At 43.0% G+C, this 21,093-nt stretch overlaps 1 protein-coding gene across 2 annotated transcripts in view; it reads right to left on the bottom strand.

Moving 5' to 3' along the window:
* The window catches only part of AAAS (aladin WD repeat nucleoporin), a 106,819-nt gene that overhangs the window by 33,737 nt on the left and 51,989 nt on the right, over positions 1–21,093 (bottom strand). For both annotated transcript variants that reach the window (XM_033939387.1, XM_033939388.1), the window contains exons 10-13: positions 18,103–18,227; positions 17,429–17,489; positions 14,339–14,429; positions 4,362–4,455 (exon numbers count right to left, since the gene is read on the bottom strand). In XM_033939387.1, coding sequence (XP_033795278.1) covers positions 4,362–4,455; positions 14,339–14,429; positions 17,429–17,489; positions 18,103–18,227 — 371 coding nt within the window. The remainder of the gene's footprint in view (positions 1–4,361; positions 4,456–14,338; positions 14,430–17,428; positions 17,490–18,102; positions 18,228–21,093) is intronic.

Raw genomic sequence — 21,093 nt, 5'->3', positions numbered from 1 at the left:
TGGCATGGATGTAAAGCATGGGTTTTTTCAATAAACTCTGTAAGTTGGGAGTGAATGATTTTTTCAGTTAATTTGGAGATCAAGGGTAGATTAGCAATAGGGCGGTAATTTCTAGGTAGAGATGGATCTAGGTTGTGTTGTTTAAGTTTTGGAAAAACAAGGGCTGTTTTCCAAGCAATAGGTACTATACTGTCGGAAAGAGACTTGGATATCATTCCCAAATGAATGGGCCGAAGAAAGAGAATAATTTTTTAAGAAGCAAAGGGGGAATACTCTCCAAAAGATTATTGGAAGTGTTTAGAGATTGTAAAATGAGAAGGAGATTTGTTAATGAGGGCAGATGATACCAAGATTTGTAACAGAGTAGACACTGAAGAGGGTGTGGAAAATATGAAAAAGTTAGAGGAATGGTCTAATGCCTGGCAACTAAAATTCAATGCAAAGAAATGCAGAGTAATGCATTTGGGGATTAATAATCGGAAGGAAACGTATATGCTGGGAGCTGAGAAGCTGATATGTACGGATGGGGAGAGGGACCTTGGGTTGATAGTGTCTGTAGATCTAAAGGTGAAAAAACAGTGTGACAAGGCGGTGGCTGCTGCCAGAAAGATGCTGGGCTGTAAAAAGAGAGGTGTAGCCAGTAGAAGGAAGAAGGTGTTGATGCCCCTGTACAGTTCGTTGGTGAGGCCCCACTTGGAGTATTGTGTTCAGTTTTGGAGACTGTATCTGGCGAAGGACATAAGAAGACTTGAAGCGTCCATAGGAGGGTGACGAAAATGATAGCAGGCTTGCGCCAGAAGACGTATGAGGAGAGACTGGAAGCCCTGAATATGTATACCCTAGAGCAGGGGTGCCCAACGTGTCGATCGCGTGGCAAGGGAGAGCATTCTGAACTTCTCCTTGACCAGACACTTGTTGAGGTCCCTGAGATCGAGGATGGGACGGAGGTCTCCTGTCTTCTTGGGAACCAGGAAGTAGCGGGAGTAGAATCCCTGACCCCTTTGGTCCTGAGGCACCTCTTCGATGGCATTGAGAAGAAGGAGGGAGTGGACCTCCCTCAGGAGGAGGGGGGTTTGGGAGGAGTGAGAAGCAGACTCTACGGGAGGATTGTCTGGTGGAAGAGTCTGGAAGTTGAGAGTGTAGCCGTGGCGAATGATGTTGAGGACCCATTGGTCTGATGTGATGACCTCCCAACGGCTGAGGAAGATTTGGAGGCGACCTCCGATAGGCTGAGGAAGAGGCAATGATGGTGGGAGACTGGCTATGCCCTGGAGAAAAAAGTCAAAAGGGCTGAGATGGTTTTGACGGAGGGAGAGGCTTGGCAGGTTGGTGAGACTGTGAGCGAGCCTGAGATTGATGCTGTTGACGAGGTCGGCGAGGCTGCTGTTGAGGCGGGTTGAGAGGTCTGGCCGAGAACCTGCGCTGGTATGAAGACTGCTGTCTGTAGGTGCGAGCAGGTGGAGTCTTCTTTTTAGGTTTAATCAGAGTGTCCCACCTGGTCTCATGTGCTGAGAGTTTCTGGGTTGTTGAGTCCAGGGACTCTCCGAAGAGTTCATCACCCAGACAAGGTGCGTTAGCCAGGCGGTCCTGGTGGTTAATGTCCAGGTCAGAGACTCTCAGCCATGCCAAACGTCGCATGGCCACCGCCATGGCAGATGCGCGAGAGGTCAGCTCAAATGAGTCATAGATGGAGCGAACCATGAATTTCCTGAGTTGGAGGAGGCTGGAAATATGTTGCTGGAAAAGAGGGACCTTACGTTCAGGAAGGTATTTCTGTAAGGAGAAGAGCTGTTGCACCAGATGCTTCATATAGAAGGAGAAGTGGAAGGTGTAGTTGTTGGCTCTATTGGCTAGCATGGCATTTTGGAAAAGGCACTTACCAAATTTATCCATGGTTTTTCCCTCTCTGCCAGGAGGAGTGGAGGCATATACACTGGAACCCTGAGACTTTTTCAAAGTAGATTTCACCAGGAGGGATTCGTGGGGCAATTGAGGTTTGTCAAACCCTGGGATTGGAATAACCCGGTACAAGCTATCCAATTTGCGAGGGGCCCCGGGAACAGTGAGGGGTGTCTCCCAGTTTTTATAGAAAGTTTCCCGTAAGATGTCGTGGACGGGCAACTTTAGAAATTCCTTGGGAGGTTGCTCAAAGTCTAGGGCATCGAGGAAAGCCTGAGACTTTTTAGAGTCGGACTCTAAGGGGATGGAAAGAGCTGCTGCCATCTCCCTAAGGAATTTAGAAAAAGAGGATTGTTCTGGTTTTGAGGCGGTATCGGTCATGGAGGGTTCTTCGTTGGTTGACGAAGCGTCCTCTTCCCACAAGTATGGGTCTTCCCACAAGTATGGGTCTCTAACGTCAGGGTGTGCACGTTTGGACATCGGTGTGGAAGGCTCGGCATGGCGGGTCTTTGAGAGAGATTTGCCTGAGTGCACCGAGGCGGTACCGGGAGAGGAAGACCGATGTCGTTCCTGGGACTAGGAAGGGTCGGCAGCAGTATGGGTATGCACTGTAGGTGTTTCAGCCAAGAGCACCGGCATGGAGGTATTAATCGGTACCGAGGGGGTCGACACCGATGGGACAGTGCGAGGCTCGGACCGGTCCCGTACCGGAAGGTGCGGTGCCAGCAACGCCGGCAACAGTTGTTGGAGTTGTTGCTGGAGCTGCTCCTGTAATTGGTTTTGGAGTATGGCCGTGATGCGGTCATCCAGGGGGAGCACCGGTACCGCTTTTTTCTTCTTCGGTACCATAAGTGCTGCTCTACGCTCCGGCGATGAGGAGGCCGATGATGAGGCACTCACCGATATCGGAGCGGAGCGTTTGCGGGGTCGGTGCGGTGCCGGGAGGGCCGGTGTCGCAACCGTGGCAGGAGGGCGCTCAAGGGAAGTGGAAGGCTTCTTAGCCGGCTTACCTGGGCCCAACGACCCCGAAGAAGGGTCAGGTGGTGTCGACGTCGTGGGTGCCGACTTTTGTGGTGCCGTCGACATCGCAGTAGGTTCCATGGCAGATCCGGTACCGAATAAAAGATTTTGCTGGATCTGCCTGTTTTTTAATGTGCACTTTTTAAGCGGGTGCAAGAGTCAGCCCGATGCTCTGGACCCAGGCACTGCAGGCACCAATTGTGCGGGTCAGTGAGAGAGATCGGGCGTGCACACCGCTGGCACTTCTTAAAGCCCGGTTGAGGGGGCATGAAGGGAAACACGGCCTCCACAAAATCGAATCCAGAGGCCTGTATGGTGGCAACAGGCCCCGCCGGGGCCGGCCTGAAAAAATAAAGAAAACTGGACGAGTTTTTTTTTTTTGTAAGTAAAAATAGGGAATCCGAAAGGAAAAATTAGAAGAAAAACGAAAAATTATGCGAGCGGGAAGGCAGAAACTAGCTTTTCAACGGCCGTTGAAAGCACATGCGTCTTCTTTGCTCCGCGGAAACGAAGAAACTGGGGACCACGCTCTCCTCCGTCGGGCGGGAAAGCACTCGCGCATGCGCGGTGCGGCCAACTAGAACTTTCTAGTTAAAAAGGACCGTACCGGGGCTCCGTCGGTGACGTCACCCATGCGTTAAGAATATGCTGCCTGCTTGTCCTGGGATAAATATATATATGTTTAGCATTTTTATTGTTGGTAGATCATTTTGACTTGGTCATTTTAAAAGTAGCTCGCAAGCCCAAAAAGTGTGGGCACCCCTGCCCTAGAGGAAAGGAGGGACAGGGGAGATACGATTAAGACGTTCAAATACTTGAAGGGTATTAACGTAGAACAAAATCTTTTCCAGAGAAAGGAAAATGGTAAAACCAGAGGACATAATTTGAGGTTGAGGTGTAGATTCAAGAGCAATGTTAGGAAATTCTACTTTACGGAGAGGGTGGTGGAAGCCTGGAATGCGCTCCCGAGAGAGGTGGTGGAGAGGAAAACGGTGACGGAGTTCAAAGAAGCGTGGGGTGAACACAGAGGATCTAGAAACAGAAAATAATAATAAATATTGAACTAAGGCCAGTACTGGGCAGACTTGCACAGCATGTGTCTGTATATGGCCTTTTGGTTGAGGATGGGCTGGGGAGGGCTTCAATGGCTGGGAGGGTGTAGATGAGCTGGAGTTGGTTTTGACTGAGATTTCGGCAGTTGGAGCTTTGGATTCCTGGCCAGAAATAGCTAAGAAGGAAAAATTTTAAAAATTTAAATTATGTGGCCCTGCAAAGGGTATGAGTTGGGAAACTTCTCATTTGCTGATTTGGTGTTCTGATAGATAGATAGAGAGATAGAGAGAGAGATAGAGATAGAGAGAGATCTGAAACAAATGTCAAAAACATAGAATTTAACATATCCTGAAGACTGAAGTTGAGAACTATAATTTAAAGATTCTCACCTAACCACTCCATTCTCCGTCTCGAAAGTGGTTTCTGACAGGTCAGCCAAGACTGTGGCAGTTTTTGCTCCTCCCACCTGCCCTTGTAGTTCCCCTGAAAAAGAAAATACAAGATTAGAAGAACACGTAAGAAATTTCCACAAATGATTTTATAACAGGATGCCATTGCCTATGTGTGAAATCTATAAAGACACCTGTTTTATAAATACAACCTACGCACTTATATGCCTTTATAAAATAAGTACCTAGATGCTTCAAAGTTGGTGTAATTCTGTGCACAAATTCTACATGTATGCTCACGTGTTTTATAAAATATGCATGAACATTAGAAACCCAACTTCTGTATAAATAATACATACAACATACATACAAATACACCATCTTGTCAACGCATGTATTTATGCATGGAAATGAACATTTTTTTTCATTTAAAAGACTTTACATGTATAAAACCCTTTATAAAATAATCCCTAACACAGAAACATGTTGGCAGATAAAGGCGTAATGGACCATCCAGTCTGCCCTTCCTCACCATCCATTATCTTCTCTTCTCCCTAAGAGATCCCACATGCCTGTCCCATTGTATTTTGAATTCAAATACAATTTTTGTCTCCACCACCTCCACCGGGAGACCATTCCACGCATTTATAACCCTTTTGTAAAGTATTTTCTTACATTACTGCTGAGCCTATCACCTCTTAACTTCATTCTATGCCCTCTCCTTCCAGAATTTTCCTTAATTTGAAAAAAGACTCACCTCATGTACATTAATGCCACAGAGATATTTAAATGACTATCATATCAGCCCTCTCTCCCATGAAAGCGGCCTAAGGGTTTTGGCCAATCAGAGTCAGGCCACTCCCAGTACATCCCAGAATGGGAGAGGCCTTAGGTGCCTGGGCCAATCAGTGCCTTAGACCCCTCCCCAGTGCATCCCAGGATGCATTGGGGAGAGGAAAGTCCACCATTCTGTGAAGGCAGGCCTGTCGGCCTGAGAGAGTAAGCATCCCTCTAGCCAACCTGCAAGAAAAAGGTAAGGGGTGGGGGATTCCGGGTGGGCTTGGGGGATATCAGGGTGGGGGCATTTTTTTTCTAGGGGGGGGGGGTCTGGCAGGAGGGAGTAGGTATCCCTCCTGCTGTTGATCTTTGGGGGGGTGTTCTGGCAAGGACTGGGCATTCCTCCTGCTGGTGATCTTCAGGGGCTGGCGGGCAGGAGGAATTGGGAACTCCTCCTCCCACAGACATTCGGTGGTGGTGGTGGGGGGTGGCTTCGGGGGTTCTAGTAGGAGGTACTGGGCATCCCTCCTGCCATCTGACTTCACAGTGGGACAGGTTCCCTGCTGCAGCAGCCTCTAAACTGATCACAACAGGCAGATTCCCTTGCTGCGATCAGTTCAGCAAATGTGCCTATTTGAAATGTAGGCCAGCATTTTGCTGGCATACATTTCAGGCACCTAAGGCAAGTGGCCCTAAATGCCTCCCTAGGCTCACGAAAGTGCCTATAATGTAGGTAGCCTGCCTCAGGGCGGGGTTTATTTTTATTTTTTAACTTTTGTCCCGATAGGCTGGCTAGACAGCAGTAGGATGCCTACCGCCGCCTACAATTGGACCACTGTTTATAGAATTTGCCCCTTAGTGGTCTGAGGTTGTGGAATCAAATTCCAGTGCTGCTCCTTGTTACCTTAGGCAAGTCATTTAATCCTCCACTGTCCCAGGTACCTGTATATGTGTAACCACAAAAATGCGATATACAAGTCCCATTCCTTTCATCTTGAATTGTGTGGCATGGACAATAAGGAATTTTGTTTTTTTTTAAAATAAATCTATAAATTTCTTTAGTCACATGATTTGTTTGCAAAATAAAGGTTAACTGGGTCTCCAGCCTATAGAGAAAACTGGATACCTTACAGGCTGTGTAAAATTTTATACAGAGATAATAATGTGCACAAACATTTGACTGTAAAGTTTAAGGAAGGAAGCTGCCTCTCACTAGGCTCCTTCCCCCTGATATATTTGAGGGCGAATACACTCTCCTTCCATTGATTCTGGCCTAAAGAAATGGTCCTCACTTTTCTGGACTTGCATCTTTTGTAGTTGTCTTTTGCCATTACAGAGCCATGGTGAGACCTCACCTGGAATACTGTGTGCAATTTTGGAGACCACACTACCAAAAAGATATGCTTCGAGCTGAATCTGTCCAGCGAATGGCCACTAGAATGGTCTCCGGACTCAAGAGTCTCTCATACGAAGAAAGACTGGGCAAACTACAGCTATACACTCTTGAGGAGCGTAGAGAAAGGGGAGACATGATTGAGACATTTAAGTACATCACAGGTCGTGTCGAGGCGGAAAGCGATATATTCTTCCCCAGGGGACCCTCGGTCACAAGGGGGCACCCGCTCAAACTCAGAGGAGGGAAATTTAATGGTGACACCAGGAAGTATTTCTTCACAGAAAGGGTTGTAGATCACTGGAACAAACTTCCGGTGCAGGTGGTCAAGGCCACCAGCGTGCTAGACTTTAAGAATAAATGGGACATCCACGTGGGATCCCTATGGGGGTCGAGCTAAGGATCTGGGTCATTAGCACTCAGACTTGATGGGGTGGGTCAGAAGAGTGGGCAGACTTGATGGGCTGTAGCCCTTTTCTGCCGTCATCTTTCTATGTTTCTATGTTTCTTTTTTTTTTCCATTATTTTTTATTTTCAAATTTTACATAAAGTGTACATAATATTTAAAATACAATTGATAATTGCATAGTATCACTTTTATATCTAGTACATTATATATCTAAATTTGATTTTTCCCCTCCCCCTCCCCCCACCCTTTTATTACTTAAATATAATATTTCAGAATTTTATCAAAATTATACAACATATTAGAATACAATTGATGAATATTCAATAACATTTTAAATATCTAATATAATATGTTCTACATCAATTTTATCTCTTTTCCCTCCCCCCACCCTTCTATTAGTTTTCATTCATATATTACATTTTATATAATATATTATAATATATTATGTATAAATTATTTTCCTTACCCCCCCTTTATGTGTGTCATAAAAAAAAAAAATCTTTAAAAGAAGAAAAGAAGAAGAAATATTCTATTTTTTTATTCATTACAGTATTTTGTCAATGGCCCCCATATTTTTGTAAATTTAGTATATGTCCCCCTTTGTATTGCTATTGTTCTTTCCATTTTAAATATGTGACATGTTGTATTCCACCAAAATGTATAATTTAGGTTTTTGTAATTCTTCCAGTTGTTAGTTATATGTTGAATGGCAACCCCTGTCATAATTAATAAAAGCTTGTTATTTTCTGGTGAAATTTGACTTTTTTTTCTCATCATTGTTCCAAATAAAATTGTATCATATGATATTGCAATATAATTTTCCATCAATTTATTAATTTGTGGCCAAATTGAATTCCAAAAATTTTTTATATAGGGACAATGATATAATAAATGATCTAATGTCCCTGGTTTTAGATTACAGTGCCAGCATTTATTGGATTTAGAACTGTCTAATTTTTGCAAACGTGTAGGGGTCCAAAAAGCTCTATGCAATAAAAAAAACCAAGTTTGTCTCATAGATGCTGACACTGTACATCCCATTCTCCAAGACCAAATTAGTGGCCATTGAGATGCATTAATCTGATGTCCAATCTCAATGCTCCAAATGTCTCTTAGTCCATTTTTTGGTTTTTTATTCAAATATCCAGATATTAATTTATACCACAATGCGGCTTGATGTCCTAGGAAGTCTGCTTTAAAGCATAAGAACTTTAAACTATATTGATTGTTCAATGTTTTCCATTCAGGGAACCCAACCTGAATGGCCTGCTTCAATTGCAACCATTTAAAACTTTGTGTTTTATTAAGACCAAATCTATGTTGCAATTGTGAAAAATCCAGCAGTTTACCTTCTGAAATAACATCGTCTAGAGATCTAATGCCTGCAGTAATCCAGTTCTTCCAAAGGATTTGAGTTCCGCCTATTTTGATCTTGGAGTTTATCCATATAGATTGATTAGTTGATTTGTATATTGGGATAGGTGTTAATTTATCTATAAATCTTAACGTTTTCCAAGTATCCATTATTATTTTATTTTCTCTGTATCTTCTGGGTATATTAGTACTTGGCAGATGAACTAAATTTAGGGGAAACATAAGGCGCCATTCCAAATATAACCAATCTGGTGCATTATCTATAAGTTCTGGGAGGATCCAATACATACCCTGACGTAGAATATAGGCTTGATGGTACCTATAGAAATTTGGAAAATTTACCCCTCCCTCTTTAATTGATTTTTGTAAAGTTACTAAAGCTATTCTAGGTATTTTACCAAGCCAAAGAAATTTTGTTAAAATTCTATTAAGTTTTTTATAAAAGGACCCCTGAAAATAAATAGGTATCATACTCATTTGGTAGCAAACCACAGGCAACATCATCATTTTAATAGTTTGAACTCTTCCCCACCAAGAAATATGTAATGGGTTCCATTGTTCACATAACTCCGTGATTTTTTTTAATACATATTTTTCATTCTCTATTACAGTATCTTCAATTGTATTTTTAACTTGAATGCCAAGATATTTAAATCCTTCTTCTTTCCATATGAATGGAAAATTATCAAATAATCCTTTTACACAATGAACATTCAAGGGTATAATTTCTGATTTATTCCAATTAATTTTATAACCTGAAAATTTACCAAACTTATCAATTAATTCCAATAAAGAAGATAAGGTTGACTCTGGATTTCTCAAATAAAGCAAAATATCATCAGCATAAGCCGAAATTTTATATTCCATATCTGAATATGGAATACCTTGTATCTCTCTCGTTTGCTGTATTGCTAACAATAAGGGTTCTAATACAACATCAAATAACAAAGGAGATAACGGACAGCCTTGTCTAACTCCCCTCTGCAATTGAAAACCATCAGATATCTTATTATTAATATTTAATCTTGCAATTGGGAAGCTATACAAAGTTTTTACCATTTGTATAAATCCAGAACCTATACCAAACCATTCTAAAGCCTGATACATAAAATTCCATTCTACTCTATCAAATGCTTTTTCAGCATCTAATGAAACTGTAAAAGCCGGTTCATCCATTTTTTTTGATAAGTTTAGCATGTGAAATAATAGTCTAGAGTTATTGGAGGAATGTCTTTTAGCAACGAAACCCGTTTGATGCATATCTATAATATGTGGGAGAGCTTTGGCTAATCTCAAAGCCATAATTTTCGCCAAAAGTTTATTATCAACATTTATCAAAGATATAGGCCTGTAGTTTGAAACCAAAGTAGGATCTTTATTTGGCTTGGGCAAAACAATTATTATTGATTCAGCCATAGTACCTTTAATATTACCTTTTATAAGTTGTGTCTGATATAAATTTAGTAAATGTGGGGAAAGGATATTTTGAAATGTTTTATAAAATTCTACTGTGTAACCATCACCACCTGGAGCGGATCCAACTCTAAGAGACTTCAATGCTGTTTCTAATTCTTTTAATGATATAGGTTCTTCTAAACTTCGTTTTATATGATCAGGAACTTTAGGTCCATTAATTAAATCTAAAAAATTTTTTCCATCTTTTTGTTTCTCCAAATGAGGCTCAGAAGAATACAGGTTCTTATAAAATTTTAAAAATTGTTTTAATATTGTATTTGTTTGATTTGTTATTATACCATTATCATCTTTTATTCCATTAATATTAGTTCTCCTTTTTTTTGCTTTAAGATAATTTGCCAATAATCTCCCCGCCTTATTAGAATTTCCATAATACATTGCTTGCTTGGAAAACAGATCTTTTCTTATCATTTTTGAAGTTAATTCATTATATTTACCTTTTGTTTTCAAAAGAACTTGCAAAACTTCATTTTCCCATTTATTTACCAATTTAGCTTCTAATATTTTTATTTCTTTTTCTAATTCTATATATTGTTTTTTAATCTGTTTCTTAATAAAAGCTGTATATGATATAATATTTCCCCTCATAGTTGCTTTAAATGCATCCCATACATTTTCTATAGATGTATCTTCCACTAAATTTATTTGAAAGAATTCATTAATTTGTGTTTTAAAATTTTTCAAAAATTTATCATCCACAAGCAATGCATTATCGAATCTCCAAAGAGGTCTATCATTTTCTATTTGATCTAATTGTAATTCTATCCATACTCCCGCATGATCCGAAATAATAATAGGATCTATGGAGGCTTTAATCACCTGTTGCACTTTATTTGTTGAAACAAAAATATAATCTATTCTTGAAAATGATTTATGAACCTGTGAACAAAATGAATATTCCTGATCATTAAAATGAAGAATACGCCATATATCTTTCAAGTCACATGATTGAACCAAATTATCTAGACCTAAAGATTTAATACTTTTACCTGGTTTTTTATCCAATAATGGATCCATTACAGCATTAAAATCTCCAGCCACCACTAAATTAGAGGCAGCCAGTGGTAATAACATATTTTGTATCTTTTTAAAAAATTCTGATTGATTCGAATTAGGGGCATATATATTGAACAACGTCAGGGTATCATTTCCCATACCTATATCAATATGTATCCATCTTCCATGTGGATCTGAACTTTTTACCTTAGTCTTGGCCATACATTTTTTATTTATAAGAATTGCAACCCCTGCTTTTTTATCCACTGCTGGAGCATAAAAACATTCCTTTATCCATCCACCTGATAGTTTCTGTGATTCCTTCATATTAAGATGGGTCTCTTGCAGACAGTAAATATCCGCATTTTGCTTTTTTAAAAATGTTAATATTTTTTTTCTTTTAATTACATGGTTCAGGCCATTGACATTAATAGAATATATTTTAAAAGACATTATACATTTTAATACTTTTCATTATATTTTTCTTCCCCTCTTCTTTCATATTTAAAATCCAAAAAATTTCTTTCATGACACACATATTTACCCCTAAAGTATCTAATCCCTTATTTATTTTTTCTTTAATTATTCTAGTAAATACTCTCTTTTTCCCTCCCTTTCCCACCCAATACATTGGCTGCTTAAGGATACACATTGGAACTGTAATCCGAACATTCTCCCCCCCTCAGGCAAACATTATTAAATATTCAAACAAAATTTCCCTTCTATCTATCTATATTAATCTTTAATATCTTTAATCATTTTTCCATAACATTTCATTAATGTATCAATTTCATATTTTTATAATTCTTCATAGAGTCATCAAAACCATCTTAATGTTCTATGTTAAAATATCATAGGTTCTGGTTTAGAAAGAAAATCTTTTAGTTTTTCTGGATCCTCAAAATATAAGGATTTGTCTCCCGATGATACTCTCATTTTCGCCGGATAATATAGACCATATTTAAATCCTTTTTCTTTTAGTTGAGGTCTCATGTCTAATAGTCTCTTTCTTTTATTTGCTGTATTTTTGGCGAAGTCTGGTAAAAACCATATTCTAGATCCTTTATAATTTAGGTTTTTATCTTTTTTTGCAGCATTTAATATTTCTAATGCTTGTTGGTATCTAAGCATTTTGAAAATTATCGGTCTTGGCTTTCCTTTGTTTTCTAAATTTTTGGTTGGGATTCTATGTGCTCTTTCTATTTCAAGTGGTTGTTTCAAGTCTAGTTGTAATATTTTTGGAATTAAATTTTCAAGGAAAAGGATAGTATTTTTTCCTTCTAAATTTTCCTGTATTCCAAAAAGTTTAATGTTTTTCCTTCTTCCTCTATTCTCATAGTCCTCCAGTTGATCTTTCAATTTATTTAATTCCAGGCTGTCATTTTTACATCTTTTTGATTCACTTTCTATAATTTCCATTTTTGATTCTAATTCAGTTGTTCTTTTATTATTAACTTCCATTTGTCTATGAATGTTTAAAATTTCTTCTTTCATTTCAGACATATTAGTTATAGTTTCCTTAAGCATTTGTTTGATTTGTCTTAGTTCTTCCATAACTTCTGCTTTACTCAATATGTCTGGCTCTTCAATAGGAAGTGGTATCTTGCTTGGTGTTATTTGATCTTGTTTCTGTCTTTTTGCAGATGTACCAGCCTCATTTTTGTTTTGTCTGGTGCTTGCCATGTTGTTGTTTTCTTTTTCTTTATTATTCTTCTTTCTTAAATTTAATCTCTTAGGTTTAGGTTTGGTGTTCTTAAGTTTTTAATTCCTTTTCTTCCAGGATTTGGTTCTATCTTTTGAAGTAGAATTTTTTTTTTTTTTTAGTCTTTTCCTTCTTTTTTCTTCCTTTTCCTTTTCTCAGTTATCTGTCCCAATCTTGAATATTTCTCTTTTAGGGACTTTATCACTTTAATATTGACAAGAAGGTTATTTTATAGCTATCATATTTCAAAGATTGATATTTTTCAACTTTTTATTTATATCAGTTTGAAACTCTTTTACTTTTCTCACTTTGGTCGTGTAAATCAATGTTAAACCATCTCAATCTTTGAACAGATTCAAATCTTCTATTACAATATTCTTTTGAGTAACTGTCAGTTATTTGTTTCCAGTTCTATTGCTTTGAAAAAAAACCGGTAATCCTTTTCTATGGTTCTTCTCCCTTAAGCCCCTTCACTGTCTCAATGAAGGAGGGGAACACTCAGTCTAACAATCTTTCCTTTTCTTAGATCTCTCTCAGACTAGTCAGGTCTTTCATAGATTTAATTCATTATATCCGGAAGTCACTCTCCCTTGATGACACACCGCTTCAGCGCTGATCAACTAAAATATTTTTGGTAGTCTTTTCTTCTAGCTCTCCTCTCACAAGCCCAATCGCAGCCCCGACTGAGGAGAGCAACACCTCTTCCAATTGTTTTCTTATTTTGGCAATCTTGAAGCAACTGTCTTCTATTTATTCACAGCGTCTCTCAACTGCCTCGATGTCTTGCTGCTTCAGTTTTAAAAAGTTCCGTTAATCCTTTCCTCTGTCTCTTCTCTCATAAGCCCAATCGCAGCTTTGTCAGAGGAAAGTAATATTCAATTCAGTATTTCTTTATTTTAGTAAGCTGATATTTATTTGTTTATTTATTTATTTGTTTATATCACTTCGGCACTTAATTACTGAGAGAAAATGCCGGTATTCTTCTTCCTCAGTTACTCAATCTCCCTTCCAGCAACGTCAAAAGGAGGATAATTTTCAATTCTATATTTTCTTTTCTTTTTGGGTTCAGTTATATCATGTCAGGAACACAAATTTCCTTCACCAACCTCGTTAGTCACTCATACACTCTCTTGACAGTCTCAGCGCTGCAATTCAAGTTTCATGAAACCGCCGAGAAATACAAACGGCTCTCTGCCTTTCCGATTCCTGTCACCACATACCTCACTTCAACTGCAGCAAATTAGGATTTTATCTTTTATCTTTTGTTCAGCTTCTTTATTATATATTTTCTATGAAGTTATTCTGAAGGAAAAAATTTTTTTTTATATTTCATTGCCTGTATGGTGAGGAGCTTCACGATCACACTTCCATCCGTGCTAGCGTTAAGCCACGCCCCCTATGTTTCTATGTTTCTATGTTACTCTACCCAGGTTAGCTGTTCTTTGTGCTATCATTACCCATATATCTTTTTATTGCCTTTAAGATAGGACACCCGCCAAAAAAAAAAAAACCCAACAACAACAACAACAAAAAAAAAAACAATAGAAAAAATAGGGCACTGTAGAACAAATCATACCAATGGGCAGGCTGGATGGGCCATTTGGTCTTTATCTGCCATTGTGTTTCTATGTTTCTACTCTAGATCTCTGTCCTGAAGAGCTTACAGTCTGTGTGTACATGAGGCAATGGGAGATGAAAGTTACAGAAAAGCGTCAGAGGCAGAAGCAGGACATGTATTTGGGCTTAGTGGTTGAGTATAATCATTTAAGAAGGGTGTACTTTTCACTCCTGACTTTCACACCAAATTGGCAACAGATTGTGCTGCCTTTCCTCAACTGACAGGAACTCACCATCATGTTCTGTGAAGGACAAGGAGTAAATAAGGGATTCTCCATGCACAGCAAACAGTAATCTGCTTCCATCAGAACTCCAACATCCTGTCTGCATGAAGCAAACAAACAAGGAAAATGGGGGAAAGCAAAAAAAATACAAATGGGCTCAATGGTTACTACCGTATTTTCGCGGATATAACGCGCACCATTGTAAAACGCGCACAGGGGTATAGCGCGCAGAAATTACGATGATATGTACAAAAACTTTTCTATACCGCGCTCAGGCATATAACGCGCATGCTGCCCGACTCTCCTCTGGCCACCCCGACTCTCCTTTCGCCCTCCCCGACTCTCATCTGGTTGCCCCGACTCACCCTGACTTTCGGTGCACTGCCCCGACTCTCCGCTGGTTGCCCCGACTCACCGTTCACCCGCCCTGACTTTCGGTGCACTGCCCCGCCTCTCCGTGCCTGTCCCCCTTGAAGTCCTGTCCCCCCTTGAAGGTCTGCCTGTCCCCCCTTGAAGGTCTGCCTGTCTCCCCTTGAAGTCCTGTCCCCATCCTGAAAGCCTGATGCCCCCCCTCGACGTCCGATTCTTCTCCCCCCTCGGCAGGACCACTCGCACCCCCACCCCGAAGGACCGCCGACTCCCCGACTATATTGGGCCAGGAGGGAGCCCAAATCCTCCTGGCCACGGCGACCCCCTAACCCCACCCCGCACTACATTACGGGCAGGAGGGATCCCAGGCCCTCCTGCCCTCGACGCAAACCCCCTCCCCCCAACGACCGCCCCCCCCCAAGAACCTCCGCCCGTCCCCCAGCCGACCCGCGACCCCCCTGGCCGACCCCCACGACACCCCCACCCGCCTTCCCCGTACTTTGTGTAGTTGGGCCAGAAGGGAGCCCAAACCCTCCTGGCCACGGCGACCCCCTAACCCCACCCCGCACTACATTACGGGCAGGAGGGATCCCAGGCCCTCCTGCCCTCGACGCAAACCCCCCTCCCTCCAACGACCGTCCCCCCCCAAGAACCTCCGACCGACCCGCGACCCCCCTGGCCGACCCCCCCACCCCCCTTCCCCGTACCTTTGGAAGTTGGCCGGACAGACGGGAGCCAAACCCGCCTGTCCGGCAGGCAGCCAACGAAGGAATGAGGCCGGATTGGCCCATCCGTCCTAAAGCTCCGCCTACTGGTGGGGCCTAAGGCGCGTGGGCCAATCAGAATAGGCCCTGGAGCCTTAGGTCCCACCTGGGGGCGCGGCCTGAGACACATGGGCCAAACCCGACCATGTGTCTCAGGCCGCGCCCCCAGGTGGGACCTAAGGCTCCAGGGCCTATTCTGATTGGCCCACGCGCCTTAGGCCCCACCAGTAGGCGGAGCTTTAGGACGGATGGGCCAATCCGGCCTCATTCCTTCGTTGGCTGCCTGCCGGACAGGCGGGTTTGGCTCCCGTCTGTCCGGCCAACTTCCAAAGGTACGGGGAAGGGGGGTGGGGGGGTCGGCCAGGGGGGTCGCGGGTCGGTCGGAGGTTCTTGGGGGGGGACGGTCGTTGGAGGGAGGGGGGTTTGCGTCGAGGGCAGGAGGGCCTGGGATCCCTCCTGCCCGTAATGTAGTGCGGGGTGGGGTTAGGGGGTAGCCGTGGCCAGGAGGGTTTGGGCTCCCTTCTGGCCCAACTACACAAAGTACGGGGAAGGCGGGTGGGGGTGTCGTGGGGGTCGGCCAGGGGGGTCGCGGGTCGGCTGAGGGACGGGCGGAGGTTCTTGGGGGGGGGCGGTCGTTGGGGGGAGGGGGTTTGCGTCGAGGGCAGGAGGGCCTGGGATCCCTCCTGCCCGTAATGTAGTGCGGGGTGGGGTTAGGGGGTCGCCGTGGCCAGGAGGGTTTGGGCTCCCTCCTGGCCCGATATTGTTGGGGAGTCGGCGGTCCTTCGGGGTGAGGGTGCGAGTGGTCCTGCCGGGGGGGGGATGTATCGGACGTCGGGGAGTCGGCCGGGCAAGAGGGCTTGGGCTCCCTCTTGCTCCGATCGTGGATGCGGGTGCGGGTGGGAGCGCGTGCGAGCGGTCGTTCGGGGTGGGGGTGCGAGCGGTCCTGCTGGGGGGGTGAATCGGGCGTCGGGCGGGGTGGGAACTATGTTTAAAAACTTTTGTATACCGCGCTCAGGCATATAACGCGCGAGGGGTATGCGCGGTACGTAAAATCACGTATAACGCGCGCGTTATATCCGCGAAAATACGGTACTCCATGCTTTAAAATTCCACTCCCTCTTTGAGCTCAATGTGGTTTACAAAATGTCAGGAAAATATACACACTAAAACAAAAATATAATTTATAAAATAAAATTACAAGTTTAGATTAAAAATACACTGTAATAGTCACCAAGCTGCCCTTTGTTACCCCCCAAATTTATAAAAAGCTATGTTTTCAAAACCATGACCAAAACACTGAGGTGAGAGCTAATCATCCTATTTCAAAGTGGTGGAACAACGCACTGCATTACTCTGTCAAAAGTTCCTTTGGCCCTGGGTAAAAGGCTTGAGATGGCTTGGGGAAATCCACTGCTTATTCCTAGGATAAGTAGCATAGAATGTGTTTTATTACTTGGGATCTAGCTAGGTACTTGGGACCTGGGTTGGCCACTGTTGGAAACAGGATACTGGGCTTGATGGACCTTCAGTCTGTCCCAGTTTGGCAATTCTTATGCTTTTATGTTGTACACAAAGACAGCTTAAAACTGTATTTTAGCAGGAAAACAGGCGCCAACAAAGCAATTTCAGAAAAGGAGCCACTTTATCCCACCTAGAACACTAATTTATCTATGGCATTCTGCAAAACAGAGATGTGTAATAAAAACAGCTGTAAAGCAAGGTCAACAATATCATAATAATCAGTGCAGGGAACCCAAAATTGGTTGTTCAGGCTGCTGGCAAGACCCTCAGGCTACAAAATATCTTTCTAGCAACATGGGCATTCTGTTCAAGAAGCCTCCTCAAAAGGAGATGGATGAGAAGAGAGGTGCTTATGAGATCTTTAAAACCAGAAGAATTAACAAGAAAAGTGTGTACATGGGAATACAACAGTGGAATTCCAGAGAGCTAGAGCTTTATTTCTGACCTGACAACGGCCTTTAAGTGTGGGCCAACGCTCACAGGTCCACATTTGAGCCTCCCACACCCTGCAGAAAAAAAGACAATTGATCTAATGAAATAAAGGAGAGACAGAGAAAATCCCAGACTGATCTTTGCAACCTCTTTTCCTTGTGCAGAAACTAAATGCACAAAGCAAAAAAAAAGACTAAGGGCTCCTTTTACTAAGCTGCGATAGCATTTTTAGCGCACGCTAAACCCGTGCTATGCGGTTAGAACTAATGCCAGCTCAATGCTGGCGTTAAGGTCTAACGTACGTGGCAAGTCAGCATGAGCTAAAACCATTATTGCAGCTTAGTAAAAGGAGACCTAAATGTAAGCTGAACATTCGAAAGAAACATAACTGATATTCATAGCCTGCAAGAAATTGGGAGAGGGAACAGGGTGCAGAGCCTGGCAGGGCAGGGCACTTGAAAATTAACCCCCCCCCCCTGGTTTATATTCAAGTCAACCTTTTTTCCTTCTTTTTTTGGGAGGGGGAGGTTACCTCAGTTTATCTTTGGGTCGGTTTATATTCAAGTATATACAGTAACCTATTATAGGAGGGACACTTTAAATATAATGGAGCAGCCTGCAAACTTTTTGCAAAGCAAAGAGCTCAAAACTCAGGAAAGCAACTTGCATTTAATAGAGCCATGTTACCTGAAGACACCTGAGGGTGTGGCTGCCAGCACCTTGCTTCCATCTGGTGACCAGGCCAGGTATGTAACACCACCCCCTCCAACTCGTTGCAATGGCACACAATTCTCAGTGGACACATCCCAGACCTGATGTAAAAGAAATATTGTACAAGATGGGTTACTAAAAATTAGTTCACTCTTTATAGATGGTACAAAACATGACAGCTAGAATATTTTGGGAGTATAGAAGAGAGCATATTAGATCAGGGCTGTGGAATTGAAGTTGTGGGGTTGGAAGCAATTTTTGGATTACCGGAGTTGGAGTTGGTGAAAATGTGCGAACTCAACTCAGACTCCTAACAGAGAGTTAAATTGTTATGTCATGCAACTACTACAATGATGCAGGTTCAAACAGGCCTTTTTCAACAAAACAAATTATCTTGGGATCTGGGCTATTTTTATGCTGGATCTCCAACGCTAATATGCACTCCCTCAATCCCAAAGAACATTGAACTCGATCCCATTTCTTACGTGCCCACCATTTGACATATCATTTGAACATTTGTGCCATATAATTATACTATTTGACCACTCTCTTCATCTGAAATTGACTAAAATAGAAATGACATTTTGAAATAAAATTATATGCTGAATGCATGGAAGCCATTTATTTAGAAACATTCAGATGTTTATATTTTAGTTGGTTAAAGATACTTATATACTGACCTTTGCACGATCATCAAAGTGGTTTTTACATTCAGGTACTCTACTTTTTCTGTCTATCCCAGCAAGCTCACAATCCACCCACGATACCAAGATATTCTTTGTTTTGTGGCCTGCCTATGTAATCTCACTACAGTCCATTAGTTATCTTGACAAAAGCATATGGTATAGAAATATGGTAATATCAAGGTATTTGATGTGCAAGTAGTATCCATGGATGGGAGCAGTCACATGAGACAATTATGCATCTTTCACTGTTTCAGACAATTATAATGGACAGAATGTAATATTTACTAACAGATCCCAATATGCATTACAAGAGCTGGTCAACTAGGGAGAAATTAGGTTCTTACCTGCTAATTTACTTTCTTTTAGCTTCTCCAGACCAGTAGAGGTTAATCTTTACGAATGGGTATATATCCAATCATGACCAGCAGGTGGAGACTGAAAACAAAACTTTGGGACAGTATATACTATCCTCCCTTCTCTATTTCCCTCAGTCTGCCGAATAGCCAAGCAGAACCAAGAACTGGAAAACAGAAAGAAAACAATACTCCGAACAGGAGTAACAAATAACATACCCAAATGCTGTTGGAAAATGCAGAGGAGAAATACCAGAAGGAAAATGTCCCCACAGCTCGCCAGCTAAGCCAGCCGAGCCACAGCCGCTGTTCTTTAATTCTCCCCGGCCCTAGAAAAATACTAGAACCCGCAGCAAAAAACAAAAACTGCCCGCGAAACAGCCCCAAGCACAACAACAATAGACAGGGTGGGGACCTCTACTGGTCTGGAGAAGCTAAAAGAAAGTAAATTAGCAGGTAAGAACCTAATTTCTCCTTCTTTAGCACTCTCCAGACCAGTAGAGGTTAATCTTTACGAATGGGATGTACCAAAGCAGTCCCTCACACGGGCGGGACCCCCGAAGGGCCGACACCAGAACACACACACACCGAACACCGCGTCCTGACGCGCCAGAACATCTACCCGAAAGAGTCTGACAAAGGAATACAAGGAAGACCAAACCGCAGCCGTACAAATGTCCACTGGAGGCACGAGCGACGACTCAGCCCAAGAAGCCGCCTGACCCCGAGTAGAATGAGCTTTGAGAAACTCCGGAACGGGCTGCTGCCCCAGCAGAGAAGCGGAAGCAAAAGTCTCCTTGATCTAGCATGCAATAGTAGCCCTAGAAGCGCCAGCCCCCCAAAGAGGACCAGTCAGAAGGACAAAGAGATGATTTTATTTCCTAATCTCCTGGGTCCGGTGCACATAAGAGCGAAGGACCCGACCAACATCCAACATGCTCAGCTGACTTTGCTCAGAAGAGCCCTCCCAACTACCCAAGACCGGGAGGACCACAGATTGATTGACATGAAAAGGAAAAACCACTATTGGCAGAAAAGGAAGGAACAGGCCTCAAGACAACCTGCTCCCTAGAAAACTCCAAGAAGGGAGCCCTACAAGAGAAAGCATGTAGCTCAGAAACACGCCTAGCGGAAGAAATGTCCACCAAAAAGACCGTCTTCAGAGGAAGGTCCTTCAAAGAGCAGCCGCCCAACGGTTCGAAGGGCGGGTGCATCAGAATAGAGAGAACCAGACTGAGATTCCAAGAGGGAATAGAGGACCGCACGGGAGGCCTGAGCACCTTGGCCGCCCGCAAAAAGCGAATCACATCGGGAATGGCTGTCAAACGCTGACCCGTCACAAACCCCCGAAAGGCTGACAAGGCCACAAGCTGAACCCGGAGAGAAGCCGAAGCCAGACCTCTATCCATGCCATCTTGCAAGAACTCTAAGAAGTTAGGCACAGAAACGCGAAGAGAGACCACTCCCCGCACCTGGCACCACCCCTCAAAGAAGTGCCAAATCCACACAGAAGCCTGAGAGGTAGAAAGCCTCCAGGACCCCAAGAGTGTAGAAATCACCCTATCTGAATACCCCTTCTTACCAAGGCGACCCCTTTCAAACACCAAGCCGTAAGACAGAAGAGAGATGGGTCGAACATGGGAATGGGACCCTGCGTCAGAAGGTCGTCCAAGGGAGGCAGAGGAAAAGGATCCACCACCAGAGTGTCACCAGATCTGCGTATCACGGATGTCGAGGCCAATCCGGAGCCACCAGAACCCCCAGACCCGGATGGCGAACAATGCGGAGAAGAACTCTGCCCACTAATGGCCACGGAGGGAACCTGCACAACAGCCCCTCTGTTGGCCATGGTTGAACCAGAGCATCCAGACCCTCGGCCAGTCCATCCCTGCGACGACTGAAGAAGCGGAACACCTTGGCCTTGCCAC

The sequence above is a fragment of the Geotrypetes seraphini genome, chromosome 3 (assembly GCF_902459505.1).
Source record: "Geotrypetes seraphini chromosome 3, aGeoSer1.1, whole genome shotgun sequence".
NCBI lineage: Eukaryota > Metazoa > Chordata > Amphibia > Gymnophiona > Dermophiidae > Geotrypetes > Geotrypetes seraphini.
Note: the sequence above shows the minus strand (reverse complement) of the source record. Positions and strands in the feature narration are given on the sequence as shown.